Raw genomic sequence first — 16,875 nt, forward strand, 5'->3', positions numbered from 1 at the left:
CTTCAATAACAAGAACTGCCAAAAAACTCTCTCGTGTGTAGTTGCTGGAGTTGTGTGTTTGAATGCTTGAATAACAATGTCAGTCGCACAAAGAAATCAAATAATAGTGAAAACATGTTTGGTACAATGTCATAACCCATCAATCAGTCGCTCCGTGAGGTGTCATAACATCAAGCCTGGTTCACATGGCAAGACAATGAAGCCGATATCAGACCCGATCTTTCCCTTCCGACAATCTTAAGGATGCCCCGACAATTGTGATGACGCTAAATATAATATCAGATATTCTTGCTGTGTGTAGTTTGTTAAGAGCACTCTGATCTGCTCAGAAGGATGCGAGGAGCTAAATGTGACATGCAGCCAATCAGAAAGTGAGGTGTCTGACCTGGGAATGTTTGTGTGTGAAATCTGTTTATGTGTGTTGTTTTTACCGTGTGGCTGACACCACACACTGTACAACTAAACCTGTCAGAACTATGTTTTTTTTTATTTCCATATGTGGGGTCGCTCAGGTTTTGGAAGCCTACAGATAAATTTACAATCCTGCGGTTGACAACACTGATATAACCGGACGCCAGTAGATGGCAGTGTTCTATGCATTTTGACTCCGGTTATATCACACGGCCTGAATCACAACAGACTTTTCAGCTTTGAGGAGCAACCTCGGCTTCTTCTGGCATTTTTACATAACACAATAACAACGGCTATAAACCCAGAGAACATATTCACGAGCGTTTTAGGCACAATATACAAAGAGTTTAATGCTGTTGTCTGTGTGGAGCCTGATCAGAGCATCTCAAATGTATTTCTTCTGTCGTGAATATCCATAATGCACTGGGCACAGCTGCATGTCCACACTAAAACCTTCAAAATTAGTGCATTACTTTAAAACTAAAACATATATATGATATTTTCACTTTATAAAACTTCAGATGTAACGTTAATTTAACTAGCTTGTCCGAAATTAGTTTGGTTAAAATTCTAACCTTAAGTTAAAACTATATGCCTCTGGATGACTTGGGTGCTATTGCCAGCATATTAGTATGGGGTAAAAAGAATTTTTTTTTTTCTTTTCTATGACCAGTTCTCCTTTGCCTGCAAAGGATAGAGCGGTTTCTTCTTGAATCAACTCTTCTCTGTTTGTAGAGGATAGAACTGCACATCTACTGCAAAAAGCTACATCTGCAAAACATGTTAGCAGTCTAAAAATTATCGGACCAAAACTTATCGGAAGATAATTGGTCCTATGATGGTTTTCAAAGTTATCTGGAAAGCTAATCCGATAATGAAAACATTATCTTCGATAATTAGCAGTTAGCGGATTAGCAGTACTGTACCCACCACTGTTCAAAACACACAGCAAACTATAATAAACAACTATTTTGAAACTTTATGCCAAATCTCAAAGCAATTTCTGTCTGCTATTACACAAAGGCTTACAACACAAACTTTTTAAATTCTATGGAGTTGACTCCCTCGTGGATTGCTTGCAGTGACACTCTTTGATCCACCACGTGAGGTTGTATGAGACCCTCTTATGCTGATCACATGTGCAACGCTGTGCTTTTATGCATGGAGCCAGTAGCCAGAGGGCTGTTCAAACAGCGTTCACATCCCAAAGAGAATATAGCTGCTACTAACAATCTTTTGGATACCATGTGAGACTGCTCTGCCCTACGATTGGATATTGGAAAACCATGTGACGACTGGACACTCACATTGCGCATGTCATCACACAGCTTCTATGAGGAGTACAAACATGGTGGACGGCTTATTCGGAAGTCTGCAGAGTTAACTTTTCAGAAAAAAAAAAAGTAAGTTTCTATCTCATATCATTAAAAAGTTATTTATAATTTAGTACAACTTCTACTCAGCTGTCCCAGAAGGTTAAAGTAAAGCTACAAAAAATAAAATCTGGGCTTTATGTCACAGAATTTTTACATTTTCTTTGGGGGGGGCACAAAATAATTAGAGCCCGACCGATATATCGGCCAGTCGATATTATCGGCCGATATAAGCCCTTTTCAAAGTACTCACTATTAGAGCACGACCGATATTATTGGCCGATATAAGCCCTTTTCAAAGTACTCACTATCAGCCGAAATTTTGCGAATAGAACGCTGATAATTTCTCATAAACAGAACAGTTACTGAAATAACGTTTGTGTTGGCAATGTAAAATGTCCTTGCACCATTTGTCCAGTAGATGGAGCTCTGACTCCATCCAACAGAGCTGTTTACACCCCTGCTTAAATGTGTTCATCACCAGCCCCCGTAGTCCGCCGTCACACTGCACTGATTGGCTGACAAAAGCATACAAGTAAGTTTATAAGGATGTTGTTTGTAATAACTTTGCAATTACATTCACCACACATTTCTCCAGTTTCAGTTTAACTCAGTTTGATTAACTCCGTTTATGTAGTAATGTGTCAAATGTGCTTCATTGCGTCGGTCATGCTTTTTATTAAGCCCACGTTGTGTAGACCTTATTTCTAGCATGAAAAACTTTTGTTTACTGCTAAGAGGTTGAAACATTCAGATTCACTGGTCATCCGGAAAGGTTCTGGAATTACTGCTGTTCGCCATTAACCCTCTGGGGCCAACACCATCGTATACGATGGCTGGGACCAAGCTTTAGTAAATTATAAATAACTTTTTAATAATACAAGATAGAAGCTTACTCTTTTTTTTTTTTTGCTGAAAAATTAACTGTGGACTTTCGATCCACCATCAGCCATCTTGGTACTCCTCATAAAAGATGTGTGATGACGTGCGCAATGTGAATGTCCAATCGGAATTGGTTCTCCGTCACATGGTTTTCCAAAATCCAATCGTATGGCAGATTTACCTCATGTGATATGGCAAAGATCATTTTCAGGAATGATATCTTACTAGTTGGCCCGTTTGAATAGCCCCCTAACTGCTCCAATTGCATTTTAGCATTTTTTGAACTTGAAAATTTTTCTGTTATAAAGTTAATCGATATGAGGACAAAGCTTCAGCTTTTAGCTCATACCTTTTTTGTTAAGGGTCCAAAAAAGAACATTTTATTCATTTAAAAAAAAAAATAATAATAATAATAATAATAGCTGATTTATCGGCTATCAGCAAATCAGCCGATTTATCGGTTATCTGCATATTTTTTTCATGCAAATATTATCGGCAACTGCCTCAAAAAAAAAATCCATATCGTTCGGGCTCTACTCACTATCAGCCGAAATTTTCCCGATAGAACGTCGATAATTTCTCAAACAGAACAGTTACTGAAATAACGTTTGTGTCGGCAATGTAAAATGTCCTGGCACTGTTTGTCCAGTAGATGGAGCTCTGACTCCATTCAACAGAGCTGCTTACACCCCTGCTTAAATGTGTTCATCGCCGGCCCCCGTAGTTCGCCGTCACACTGCACTGATCGGCTGACAAAAGCATACAAGTAAATTTATAAGGATCTATATCCTTATCCTGAACCTATATCTAAGTTGCAGAAACAAGAGGTACAAGATCAGATGTATTTCACAACTCTTTTATTTGCTAATTTCACAAAGGTTTAATTCTTGATTGTATTTTTTTAACTTGAAAATTCTTCTCTGTTATAAAGTTAATCAATATGAGGACAAAGCTTCAGCTTTTAGCTCATACCTTTTTTGTTAAGGGTCCAAAAAAAAGAACATTTTATTCATTAAAAAAATAAATAATAATAATAATAATATCGGCTGATTTATCGGCAAATCAACCGATTCATCAATTATCGGCATTTTTTTCATCCAAATATTTTTTTTCCAATATTTCATTCATTTAAAAGAAAAACAAAAAAGCAGAATATATTACAAGACATTGAATAAATGACATGACATTGAATGCTCCTCCACGTCGAAAGGAGTCAGTTGAGGTGGCTCGGGCATCTTTTCCAGATGCCCCCTGGACGCCTCGCTGGAGAGGTGTTCCGGGCACGTCCCACTGGGAGGAGGCCCTGGGAAAGACCCAGGACACGCTGGAGGGACTACATCTCTCGGCTGGCTTGGGAACGCCTTGGGGTTCCCCCGGAGGAGCTGGGGGAGGTGTGTGTGTGTGGATTGGGAGGTCTGAGCGGCTTTGCTTGAGCTGCTGCCCCCTTCGACCCGACTCCGGATAAAGCGGAAGAAAATGGATGGATGGATGGATGGACATTGAATGAAAAGGAGCAGAGGGAAGAACAAGTCTTATATTTTCTGCCCCTTTTTACAATACAATCGTTCAATTTTAAGCATCATTATTCAACATTATTTAACAGATTACATTTTTTGACTTTGTCACATACCACTGACTTATTTCAAAATTTTAGCCATTATTCAAGAGATTACATTTTTAACAGGTCACATTTTAGACTCAAAACATTCCAGACATCACCAACAGATTACACTTCAGACTTTGTCACAACCCACTGACCTATTTCATAGTTTCATACTTACTTAATACATCTAGTTTAATACGTTTTTTAAATAATTTAAGTGACCTTAACTGTGATTTCTTTGTTGAGGTTGTTCCATAATTTTACACCATTCACTGCAATACTCCGTTCCTTTACTTTGGTTCTGAATCTTGGTTTTTTAAAGACTTCTATTCCTTTCAAATTATAACTGCTTACTCTTTTTTCAAACATATTTTGAATGTTTATTGGTAAGATATTTTTATTAGTTTGGTGCATTGTTTGTAATATTTTCAAATCAACTACCGTATTTTCCGGACTATAAGTCGCACTTTTTTACATGTTTTGGCCTGGGGTGCGACCTATACTCAAGGCTTGTGTGACTGTTCCTGCGACTTCTGACTACCATAGAAAAATAAAAATTTCAACGTTACTGATAACTTAACAAGACAACGGAGAAGGCCCGAAAAAATGCCACCAAAAAGAAAATCATACTCTGCAGATTGTAAGTTACGACTGGTGAAATATGCATCTGAAAACGGTAGCCGTCACAATATTATCATCTGAACTTTTCATGTTAAGTTAACATACCTGTATGTCTATGGGACTTATAGTCCAGTGCAACTTATTTATGGTTTATTTTTCTTTATAATGATAAAGTGGCTGGTGCGACTTATACTCCGGTGCGACTTATTTATGGTTTATTTTTCTTTATAATGGATAAAGTGGCTGGTGCGACTTATACTCCGGTGCGACTTATAGTCTGGAAAATACGGTAAATCATGAAATTTAAGCACCCTATACTTAATGAATAATGGATTAGATGGATCTCTAAAACAACTATTGCTAATCATTTTTAAAGCTCTTTTCTGCAGAATAAATAATGGTTGTGTATAAGTTTTACATGTTGATCCCCAGATTTCTACACAATAAGTTAAATATGGGACAATCAATGAATTGTACAATGTTAATAAACCATAACTATTTAACGAAAATTTTACTTTATGCAAAACAGCAATGGCTTTCGCTATTTTTCCTTTTGTGTAATTTATGTGTAACTTCCATGTAAGATCTTCATCAATCATGACTCCTAGAAATTTCGCTTCTTTTACCCTTTGTATGTCCATTCCATCTATTTTTAATGAAACATTTTCTTTCCACTCTGTCATTAAACAATATGAAATTTGTCTTAAGATTTAGTGACAATCTCTTTATATCAAACCAATGTTTAACTTTTTCCAACTCTGTATTTTATCACTTGTACTACTTCCTGTATATCTGATCCAGAGTAAAATAATGTATCATCAGCAAATAATATGCTGCCAAGTACTTTAGATACATTCACAAAGTCATTGATATACAAAATAAACAGTTTGGGTCCAAGTACCGACCCTTGTGGTACTCCATAAATAATGTTACACAATTCTGATTTAGTATTATTTATCTGAACAAACTGTTTTCTATTTTCTAAGTAGCTTTTTACCCACTGATGTGCAATACCTCTAATTCCATATTGTTGTAACTTATGAAGCAATCTTGAGTGGTCGATAACATCAAAAGCTTTTTTTCAGGTTGATAAAAATACTTACAAAATAATCGTTATTATCTATTGTTGTTGATATTTGCTCTGTTAATTCCATAATTGCCATAGCTGTTGAATGTTTTGTTCTGAATCCATACTGAGAATTATTTAAAATATGATGTTTCTCAATGAATTTGTCCAATCTTGTCACAAAAACTTTTTCCATAATTTTAGAAAACTGTGGAAGCAATGACACTGTACTGTAATTTGAAAAATTATGTTTGTCTCCATTTTTATATAATGGGACTACCTTGGCATTTTTCATTTTCTCTGGGAAAATTCCTGTTGACAGAGACAGATTACAAATGTAAGTGAATGGTTCAATAACAGTTTCTATTATACTTTTTACAGTCACGTCTAAATCTTCATAGTCAGTTGATCTTTTGCTTAGTTTTTTTTTTTTTTTTACATTTCTTATTTCATGTTTTTCCACACTGTCAAGGAAAATACTATTGACCGTATTTACAAGTGTATTTATCTTCTATTAGTTTATTTCCCACCAGACTTGATCCCACATTTGAAAAATAATCATTAAACTCATTTGCAACTTCTTTTATGTCATATATCTCGTTATTTTCCTTGACAAAGTAATTTGGAAAAGTTGATTTCGCTCCATCACACTATAACTCCCCATGTTGCCTTTATATTACCTTTACTCTTATTTAATTGTTCACTATAATAATTTTTTTGTTTCCTAATTATTGTCAATAGTTTATTTTTATATTTTTTGTATCTGTGTTCTGTTTCCTTTGTTTGCATTTTTAAAAAGCACCTATATAAATAGTTTTTCTTTACACAAGCATTTTTTATTCCCTTAGTCAGCCATGGTTTATTTACTCTTTTCTTACTAATTTTTATTAATTTACAGTTTTTATTATATGATTTCATCAGTATTTTCATAAATGCATATATGCTACATTAACGTCGCCGACAAACTTCTTCCCAATTTTGATTTTTAAGGTCATAATTTAATGCCTCTAAGGCTTTTACTGACTTGTCTCTTAAAATTTATAACATTTTTCTTGTACCAATTTTTGTATTTAAATATTGAAAAAACTGGTAAATGATCACTAAGATCCGTCATCAAGATCCCATTCTTAATAATATCATCTGTTCTATTTGTGAATATATTGTCAATTACAGTTGCACTTTGCGATGTAATTCTGGTTGGTTTTGTTATCAAGGGGAATAAACCCAAACTATACATTGAATTCACAAAATCACTTGTTCTTTGGTAACTGGCGCTTTCTACACTCAACAAAAATATAAATGCAACACTTTTGGTTTTGCTCCCATTTTGTATGAGATGAACTCAAACAGCTAAAACTTTTTCCACATACACAATATCACCATTTCCCTCAAATATTGTTCACAAACCAGACTAAATCTGTGATAGTGAGCACTTCTTTGCTGAGATAATCCATCCCACCTCACAGGTGTGCCATATCAAGATGCTGATTAGACACCATGATTAGTGCACAGGTGTGCCTTAGACTGTCCACAATAAAAGGCCACTCTGAAAAGTGCAGTTTTGTTTTATTGGGGGGGGGGATACCAGTCAGTATCTGGTGTGACCACCATTTTCCTCATGCAGTGCAACATCTCCTTCGCATAGAGTTGATCAGGTTGTCAATTGTGGCCTGTGGAATGTTGGTCCACTCCTCTTCAATGGCTGTGCGAAGTTGCTGGATATTGGCAGGAACTGGTACACGCCGGTCCAGAGCATCCCGAACATGCTCAATGGGTGACATGTCCGGTGAGTATGCCGGCCATGCAAGAACTGGGACATTTTCAGCTTCCAAGAATTGTGTACAGATCCTTGCAACATGGGGCCATGCATTATCCTGCTGCAACATGAGGTGATGTTCTTGGATGTATGGCACAACAATGGGCCTCAGGATCTCGTCACGGTATCTCTGTGCATTCAAAATGCCATCAATAAAATGCACCTGTGTTCTTCATCCATAACAGACGCATGCCCATACCATAACCCCACCGCCACCATGGGCCACTCGATCCACAACATTGACATCAGAAAACCGCTCACCCACACGACGCCACACATGCCGTCTGCCATCTGCCCTGAACAGTGTGAACCGGGATTCATCCGTGAAGAGAACACCTCTCCAACGTGCCAAACGCCAGCGAATGTGAGCATTTGCCCACTCAAGTCGGTTACGACGACGAACTGGAGTCAGGTCGAGACCCCGATGAGGATGACGAGCATGCAGATGAGCTTCCCTGAGACGGTTTCTGACAGTTTGTGCAGAAATTCTTTGGTTATGCAAACCAATTGTTTCAGCAGCTGTCCGAGTGGCTGGTCTCAGACGATCTTGGAGGTGAACATGCTGGATGTGGAGGTCCTGGGCTGGTGTGGTTACACGTGGTCTGCGGTTGTGAGGCTGGTTGGATGTACTGCCAAATTCTCTGAAACGCCTTTGGAGAAAGCTTATGGTAGAGAAATGAACATTCAATACACGAGCAACAGCTCTGGTCGATATTCCTGCTGTCAGCATGCCGATTGCACGCTCCCTCAAATCTTGCGACATCTGTGGCATTGTGCTGTGTGATAAAACTGCACCTTTCAGAGTGGCCTTTTATTGTGGGCAGTCTAAGGCACACCTGTGCACTAATCATGGTGTCTAATCAGCATCTTGGTATGGCACACCTGTGAGGTGGGATGGATTATCTCAGCAAAGGAGAAGTGCTCACTGTCACAGATTTAGACTGGTTTGTGAACAATATTTGAGAGAAATGGTGATATTGTGTATGTGGAAAAAGTTTTAGATCTTTGAGTTCATCTCATACAAAATGGGAGCAAAACCAAAAGTGTTGCGTTTATATTTTTATTGAGTGTATATTAATGTTAAAGTCTCCACACATAAAAAGCGTTTTGTTTTTGATTTGATGGAATAATTCTATTATTTTATCTGTAAATTTCACAACGCAAGAGTCTGGTGCTCTGTATACACAACTGATTAGAATATTCTTAGATGTTTCATGTACAATTTCCACTGTTACAATTTCTATGACATCATCTAGAATTGTCATTTCTTCTACAATTGTACATGTCAGATCTGTTTTTGTGTACAAAGCAATACCTCTGCCTTTTTTTTTATCTCTTCTGTTTACAAAATACAGCTCATATCCCTCCTTTTAACATCAGCCATGAGGTCATCTTTAAGCCAAAACAATGCTGAATCTATTGTTATCGGCATCGGCCTCAAAAAAACCCACATCGGTCGGGCTCTAAAAATAACCCAAGGAGAAAATGTCAGAAACTGTCGAAAGTATGGTACCATTATCAATTAAACCAAAATCAAAACAAAGTACAAAGCGTGTACTGTAAAACGGAATTAGCTTTCCATAACAGCACTTCTTCCATGCTACAGCACCTGAGCTGAAAACATCCACTGTACGCAATAAAGCCTGCCAAGTGGACCCAACAGGTGATGCTAATGTCACGGTCACAAAAGTATTTCATTTAGATCAGTGACTGCAAGTGAGACGGGTATCGTTAAGAATCTATAAATTACTCATTATTCAGTTCACATTGTGCCACAGCTAGCTGGTGGACAGCGACAGCTCTGACTACTTGCCATGACGAAAACATATTTGTTTTTGTCTTGCAAATGCTCCGCTGAGGAAATGAGATTAGTCTGACTATTTACCCAGACTGACAACACATGAGTAAAGTAAGTACTTTTATGTACTTTTGTGGTTTCTTGAGGCATTTTGTGAATGCTGAAATGTGCTCCGACCTCAAAATGCGTTCGTGATGTAAACCAAACGTACTCTCTCTTCTTCTGTGGCGTTTAATGGAATACGGCAGCCGATTACTCAATTAATCACCAGAATAATCAATACAATACTCAATTACTAAAATAACATGGCGTCAGCCCTAGTAAAGACTTTAGTTAACTTTTGTGTAAATAATTTGTGATGCTAAAATTGATTAAGTTTAAAGTAGGCCTGCATTGAAATAAATGCAGTCAGATCTTTGGACCAAAAAATGACTTACATTTACACATAAAATCCTTCTGAATGTAGTAAAGTAAATCTGGAAGCCCAGATCTGTCATTCAACGGAGAAATCTTCATTTAAAAATGACAAATTTACAGCTAACATTTAGCCCTCCGCAAAACTGTCCCTCTCATCATGGACGCTGCCGAGAAGTCACGTAGAAGACCCTCTCTCCCAGCATGCATTGCACGCCAACTGTAATTTGTGGATTTACGTCAGTTTGCATCTGCACCTTTTTCTTGTCTTATACGGAAGGATCTACTTTTTTAAAACTTCATATTGTCTTGCGGCACGTTTGGTGAGTACACATTTCTTTTATTTGTGCTTGAAAATTATTTTGGGGGACTTTTTCATACGCCCGTTTGATTGAGTGGTGTCGCTATGAAAATGTACTGTCTTTTGCCTCCGGTACCATCGCGGGATATGGAGGCGAGACCCGCAAAGAATCCCAGTCATTAAAAATATATAAACCTCTCTCAGCGTCCATGGAGCTCTGGGGCTCCGATTGCTGAGACGTGCGGTGGATTTTGCCGCAAGAAGTCTGTCCTTGCAGCAACAGGTGTACCAGCCGCTTCGCATTAAAACAGCGAGCGTAATCTCAGGACTTGTGCCAAGTGTGCTGCAGCTCCATTCAGTAGACAGAGAGGTGATGCCGGTGTTGTGCACTGAATCTGGCACAAGACCGGCTGCAAAGTAGACACGGGCGGTGTGAGTGGCCCGCGTCGGTAGTTAATGAGTGCGTTAACCAGCCTGCAGACTTAATAAGCGCAGCAGAGGCAGAGAGCGGGAGAGGAAGAACGGCGCCCGCTGTCGATGTCGTTGCTGATCTGAGCACACAGATCTGTATCTCACATTCATTGCAGCTTACTTTTGGATGTTGAAACCAGGACGTGTATAAGTAACATTACTAACAGATAAAATCAATTTCAATGGGGGATCGGACTGAAGGCGGGAGCGCGTCGTCTTGTCCCTGACGTCATGGAAATGATACGGCTGTACAAACTGGCTAAATTTTAGCTGCAAATTTGTCATTTTTAAATGAATATTTCTCCGCTGAATTACAAATTTGGGCTTACAGATTTACTTTACTACATTCACAAGGGTCTTATAAATACATATCAGCTATTTCTTTCTGAAATCTGACCACATTTATTTCAATGCAGGTCTACTTTAACAATGCCAGAGATATCAGAATCAGTCTGAGAAAGTAAACACTTGCTTAATTTTCCTTTCATTTATCTTGGGGGCGGGGGGTATTTAAAAAGGACAGGAAAAAAGATCCAGTATATCACGAACGCCGTTTGTGCCTGCCTTCTTTGGCGAATTCTGTGCACAGAAGTGGTCTCAATTTTTGCTTCCACCCCCTTTAAAAGCTGCTTATTAAACAAAGAACAAATTGAACTGAGGTGCAGAATGTTCACCAAACACCTCTGTCCAGCAGCTTCACGAGTCCATAAGGTCAAGGTGAACTCTCAATCTCAAATGCCGAGGACCCGGAGATACGAATGTCACAGCCAAGTTAAGTGAATGTTTCCACAAGTTCCAACAATTTTACCGCATACAGATACACTTCTAACACCCTAGCAGGTCACTGAAAACCTGAAACTTAGTCTTGATTGAGGCCAACTGTAAAGCCAGAAGCTCATATTCCTCATTTGGCTTCTCACATTCTGCAATCCTGATATGCACTGACTCTGCAAAGATCACAGCACTGTCCACAAACTCAAGGTCAGTAAACCTTTCCTAAGGCAATGTTAGCATATTATTACACATTACTTTCTACTGTCCAAATGAATGATTCTGAGCCCTCAATTCAAATTTAACAGAATGACATACTTATGGTTTGTTTTGACATATGACGTGTTTTGTAATAAACAACAGTGGAAATTGATACATTTTCTAACAGTTGTAAGACTTTGCACACAACTGTCATATTGTATCATCATATTTAAAATTGCCTGTTATTAGTACTGGGGCTTCAATTATCTTGTACAAGTTGCACTTCATGCAACCATATTTTCAGATTCTCATTTGAATGTTTGGATAGAACCTTGTAGATAAAGTATTCAAACTAGCTGCCTCTATTATGCAGCACTTTTATGGCATTCAAATTATCAGGCTATTCACCAGTGTTTACAAATGCCACACCCACTCAGGTAACAAGACAGTCAGCTGGAAAACTCATGACAAGTTATCGGTAAACATTGAAATCCTGCAGCTCAGTCTCCCTCAAAGACTGAAAAAACACCAAAATAAAATATCATAAACAGTAAAAAAGGCAAATGAAAATAACTAATTGCAAGGCAATTAAGCAATTATCTCAAAACAAACATGTGCACTTGTTCCCTGAAAAGCCTTCAGTTAATTCAAAATGCTGCAGCTAGAGTACTGACAGGGACTAGAAGGCGAGAGCATATCTCACCCATATTGGCCTCTCTTCATTGGCTTCCTGTTAATTCTAGAATAGAATTTAAAATTCTTATTCTTACTTATAAGGTTTTGAATAATCAGGTCCCATCTTATCTTAGGGACCTCATAGTACCATATCACCCCAATAGAGCACTTCCCTCTCAGACTGCAGGCTTACTTGTAGTTCCTAGGGTTTGTAAGAGTAGAATGGGAGGCAGAGCCTTCAGCTTTCAGGCTCCTCTCCTCTGGAACCAGCTCCCAATTCGGATCAGGGAGACAGACACCCCCTCTACTTTTAAGATTAGGCTTAAAACTTTCCTTTTTGCTAAAGCTTATAGTTAGGGCTGGATCAGGTGACCCTGAACCATCCCTTAGTTATGATGCTATAGACTTAGACTGCTGGGGGGGTTCCCATGATGCACTGGGTGTTTCTTTCTATTTTTGCTCTGTATGCACCACTCTGCATTTAATCATTAGTGATTGATCTCTGCTCCCCTCCACAGCATGTCTTTTTCCTGGTTCTCTCCCAAAGCCCCAACCAGTTCCAGCATAAGACTGCCCCCCCCCCCTGAGCCTGGTTCTGCTGGAGGTTTCTTCCTGTTAAAAGGGAGTTTTTCCTTCCCACTGTCGTGAAGTGCTTGATCACAGGGGGTCGTTTTGACCGTTGGGATTTTTCCATAATTATTGTATGGCTTTGCCTTACAATATAAAGCGCCTTGGGGCAACTGTTTGTTGTGATTTGGCGCTATATAAATAAAATTGATTTGATTTGAGACATGAGGCTCCTTGGTTCAAATCCCAGTCAGACTAAACAACAACAAAAAAAGGTCCTTAATCCCCAAGATGTGCAGTGAGTGCTTTGCATGGCAGCACCTTGACACCTAGATGTGTGTGTGTAAGAAAGAGAGAGATCACTGTGCTTTGACCATGAACATGCAGCCCATTTACTACAACCCCAGGCAATAATTATGGAATCACCGGCCTCGGAGGATGTTCATTCATGTTTAATTTTGTAGAAAAATAATTGTGGCAGTCAGTAACGGTTACTTTTTTAGACCAAGCAGAGGAAAAAAATATGGAATCACTCAATTCTGAGGAAAAAATTATGGAATCACCCTGTAAATTTTCATCCCCAAAACCAACACCTGCATCATATCAGATCTGCTCATTAGTCTGCATCTAAAAAGGAGTGAACACACCTTGTAGAGCTGTTGCACCAAGTGGACTGACATGAATCATGGCTCCAACACGAGAGATGTCAATTGAAACAAAGGAGAGGATTATCAAACTCTTAAAAGAGAGTAAATCATCACGCAATGTTGCAAAAGATGTTGGTTGTTCACAGTCAGCTGTGTCTAAACTCTGGACCAAATACAAACAACATGGGAAGGTTGTTAAAAGGCAAACATACTGGTAGACCAAGGAAGACATCAAAGCATCAAGACAGAAAACTTAAAGTAATATGTCTCAAAAATCGAAAAATGTACAACAAAACAAATGAGGAACGAATGGGAGGAAACTGGAGTCAACGTCTGTGACCGAACTGTAAGAAACCGCCTAAAGGAAATGGGATTTACATACAGAAAAGCTAAACGAAAGGCATCATTAATACCTAAACAGAAAAAAACAAGGTTACAATGGGCTAAGGAAAAGCAATTGTGGACTGTGGATGACTGGATGAAAGTCATATTCAGTGATGAATCTCGAATCTGCATTGGGCAAGGTGATGATGCTGGAACTTTTGTTTGGTGCCTTTCCAATGAGATTTATAAATTGGACTGCCTGAAGAGAACATGTAAATTTCCACAGTCATTGATGATATGGGGCTGCATGTCAGGTAAAGGCACTGGGGAGATGGGTGTCATTACATCATCAATAAATGCACAAGTTTATGTTGATATTTTGGACAATTGAAAGGATGTTTGGGGATGATGAAATCATTTTTCAAGATGATAATGCAGCTTGCCATAGAGCAAAAACTGCAAAAACATTCCTTGCAAAAAGACACATAGGGTCAATGTCATGGCATAGGGTCAATGGCAATGAGCAGATCTGATTTGATGCAGGTGTTAATTTGGGGGATGAAAATTTACAGGGTGATTCCATAATTTTTTCTTCAGAATTGAGTGATTCCATATTTTTTTCCCTCTGCTTGGTCTAAAAAAGTAACCGTTACTGACTGCCACAATTTTTTTTCCTGATTTCTTATAGTGTTTCTTAAAGCCAGAAAGTTGCCATTTGAAATGACTTTAGTTTTGTGTCATGTCTGTGATCTGCTTTTTTTTCTACAAAATTAAACAATGGAATGAACATCCTCCGAGGCCGGTGATTCCATACTTTTTGCCAGGGGTTGTATTTATAATGCTGCATCAACATTAAAATGGGCACTTTATACAAAGGAAAATGACGAGCCACGTCAGGTCTCCAAACAAGGTAAGATCTATCATTGCAAATATGAGCTCTTGCTAGGCAAACTGCAGACCACGCACACAAAAAAAAAAAAAAAAAAAAAAAAAAAAAAAAAAAAAAAAAAAAAAAAAAAAAAAAAAATCTAAGCAGCCATGAAGTCAGTTCTTGCACAAATGACCGATGCACAGCTTCATCTGCAAAGTGGAGCCAAAAAACGCAGTGACCAAAACACGTGCTGTTGCTTTTAGAAGCTGCTGACGATTCTCAGTTTTGCACAAAGATTTCAAGCCTCCACTTGATGCATTCACATCCCAACAGCTATTATAATTACCTGAACTGGGACTAATGGTTCTGCATCCTCTGGCTGTAATACTTCGACCACGTTGGTGGACAATTGAGTCAGAGCTATGAAGGAGCAAAACATGTTGAATTAAAGTGCAGAAAATATCTTACTGACAAAAATGGCAAATGCAAACTGTCAGGCTCATCCATTTTCTCCATTTATTACATGCAATCAAAGTGAAACATCCCACATACACGTGAGGAAATGACTTCGCCTGTGCAGGCTGACAAAGAGTTACTCGTTTTGCTAGCTGCCTCATTAGCACCGAGCTTAACATTAGCTTACTAGCTAACCAACTTGGAACACAGCTCCCACGGCTGCGTTTCACGTTTGTGTTTGTGGCGTTAACACTACTTACACCGTGTGCGAGTACTACAGTCACAACAGTACCAATTACGGGAGGAAAAAACGCTTCCCCCACACTTCTTTTTCTTTTTAAATCCCGACTACACTTCGCAGCCAAGTTATCGCAGGCAGCTGGTAGCTAACGTGAACTCACCGTTAGCACGTCGGTGGCAACATATCACCTTCCACATTATCGTACCAAAACCACGAATGTACAATTGCAGAAAAAAATACGCTGGTGTAAATCACATTTACTGGTAAATTTATCTTGCAAGACATTTTTAAGACTACTCTTGATAGGAGCTAGCTAAGTGAACGTTTTGTGGAAACGACTGTGTGACCGCCTTAAAACAGAGCGAAGTACACACCTTGGAATTGAGCCCCTCCGCGCTGCACGCAAGGTAAAAGTAACTGCAGTATTCCAAGTAGTACACTAATCCACGTTTTCCTGTGACAGTGGCTGCCTTGTTGGAAGTCCTGTAGCCCCGCCATGCTGCCCTCTCAGCTAGCAGCCAACCTTGTGTTTGACTGCGTTGGTCTTTCTGTGTCTGAGAGCGAGCGCCTCCTCTCTCTCCGCCCGCTGCAGCACGCACGCCAGTGACCATTTCCAACAAAAACGTTGTTTAGTGTGCTCTTTGTGACCTTTTAAACCGACTTACAATAAACTATTTGCATGCAAATGTATGCACGCAAAAACTCGCCAACGAAAGTTAAGATTTTCTCACGTCTTTTCCCCCATTTCTAGGTCTAGACAAGTACTCCAAGAACATACACTTCCGCCAAGGATAATGATAAAACTAAAATCAGGAAATATGATGTTTCACCCAATTTGTAAATGTGGCAAGGAGAAGCCCAGATTGAAATATGTTCTTAATTGGCTGAAGAAGCTGGAAGTAAAGCCACCTTGACACTTTGAGCCCCAAACTGGCACGCAATTTGTCGTACCAATGCGTGTCATTAGATGGTACGCTTGAAAAGCCACCTTGACACTTGCAGGAATTTGATCCCCACACTGTAAACTGTGTGAGACTCTGCACAAATTGACACGCAGTGTTTGTGAGTAGGTTGCGCAATGTTCACAACTAGTTCACACAAGTGGTACAAAATTTATGCGTGCCAGAAATTTTTAATATTTAAAAATTTTCGTACACACTGGCACTCAGCCTTGCACACATTACACACACAGTTCCCAACAGTTTACAAGTTTACTCATTGGCACGCAACCTTGCATGCCAGAGAGGGGATCAAATTCCTCCAAGTGTCAAGGTGGCATAAGTCTGATACAGGCCCTGAGGCCCGTGCTTATCTCCAAATTCTGTAGAATCAAGCAGATGAGCCTACCCCTTTGGATGCATGTTAC

At 39.0% G+C, this 16,875-nt stretch overlaps 1 protein-coding gene across 1 annotated transcript in view; it reads right to left on the minus strand.

The window, feature by feature from the left end:
* tmem131l (transmembrane 131 like) overlaps positions 1-16,084 on the minus strand; it is an 81,453-nt gene extending 65,369 nt beyond the window's left edge. The window contains 2 exon segments of the mRNA XM_034187714.1: positions 15,159-15,232; positions 15,884-16,084. Coding sequence (XP_034043605.1) covers positions 15,159-15,232; positions 15,884-16,007 — 198 coding nt within the window. The 5' untranslated portion in view covers positions 16,008-16,084.
* Positions 16,085-16,875: the final 791 nt, after the last annotated feature.

This window comes from Thalassophryne amazonica, chromosome 15, assembly GCF_902500255.1.
Source record: "Thalassophryne amazonica chromosome 15, fThaAma1.1, whole genome shotgun sequence".
Classification (NCBI taxonomy): Eukaryota; Metazoa; Chordata; class Actinopteri; order Batrachoidiformes; family Batrachoididae; genus Thalassophryne; species Thalassophryne amazonica.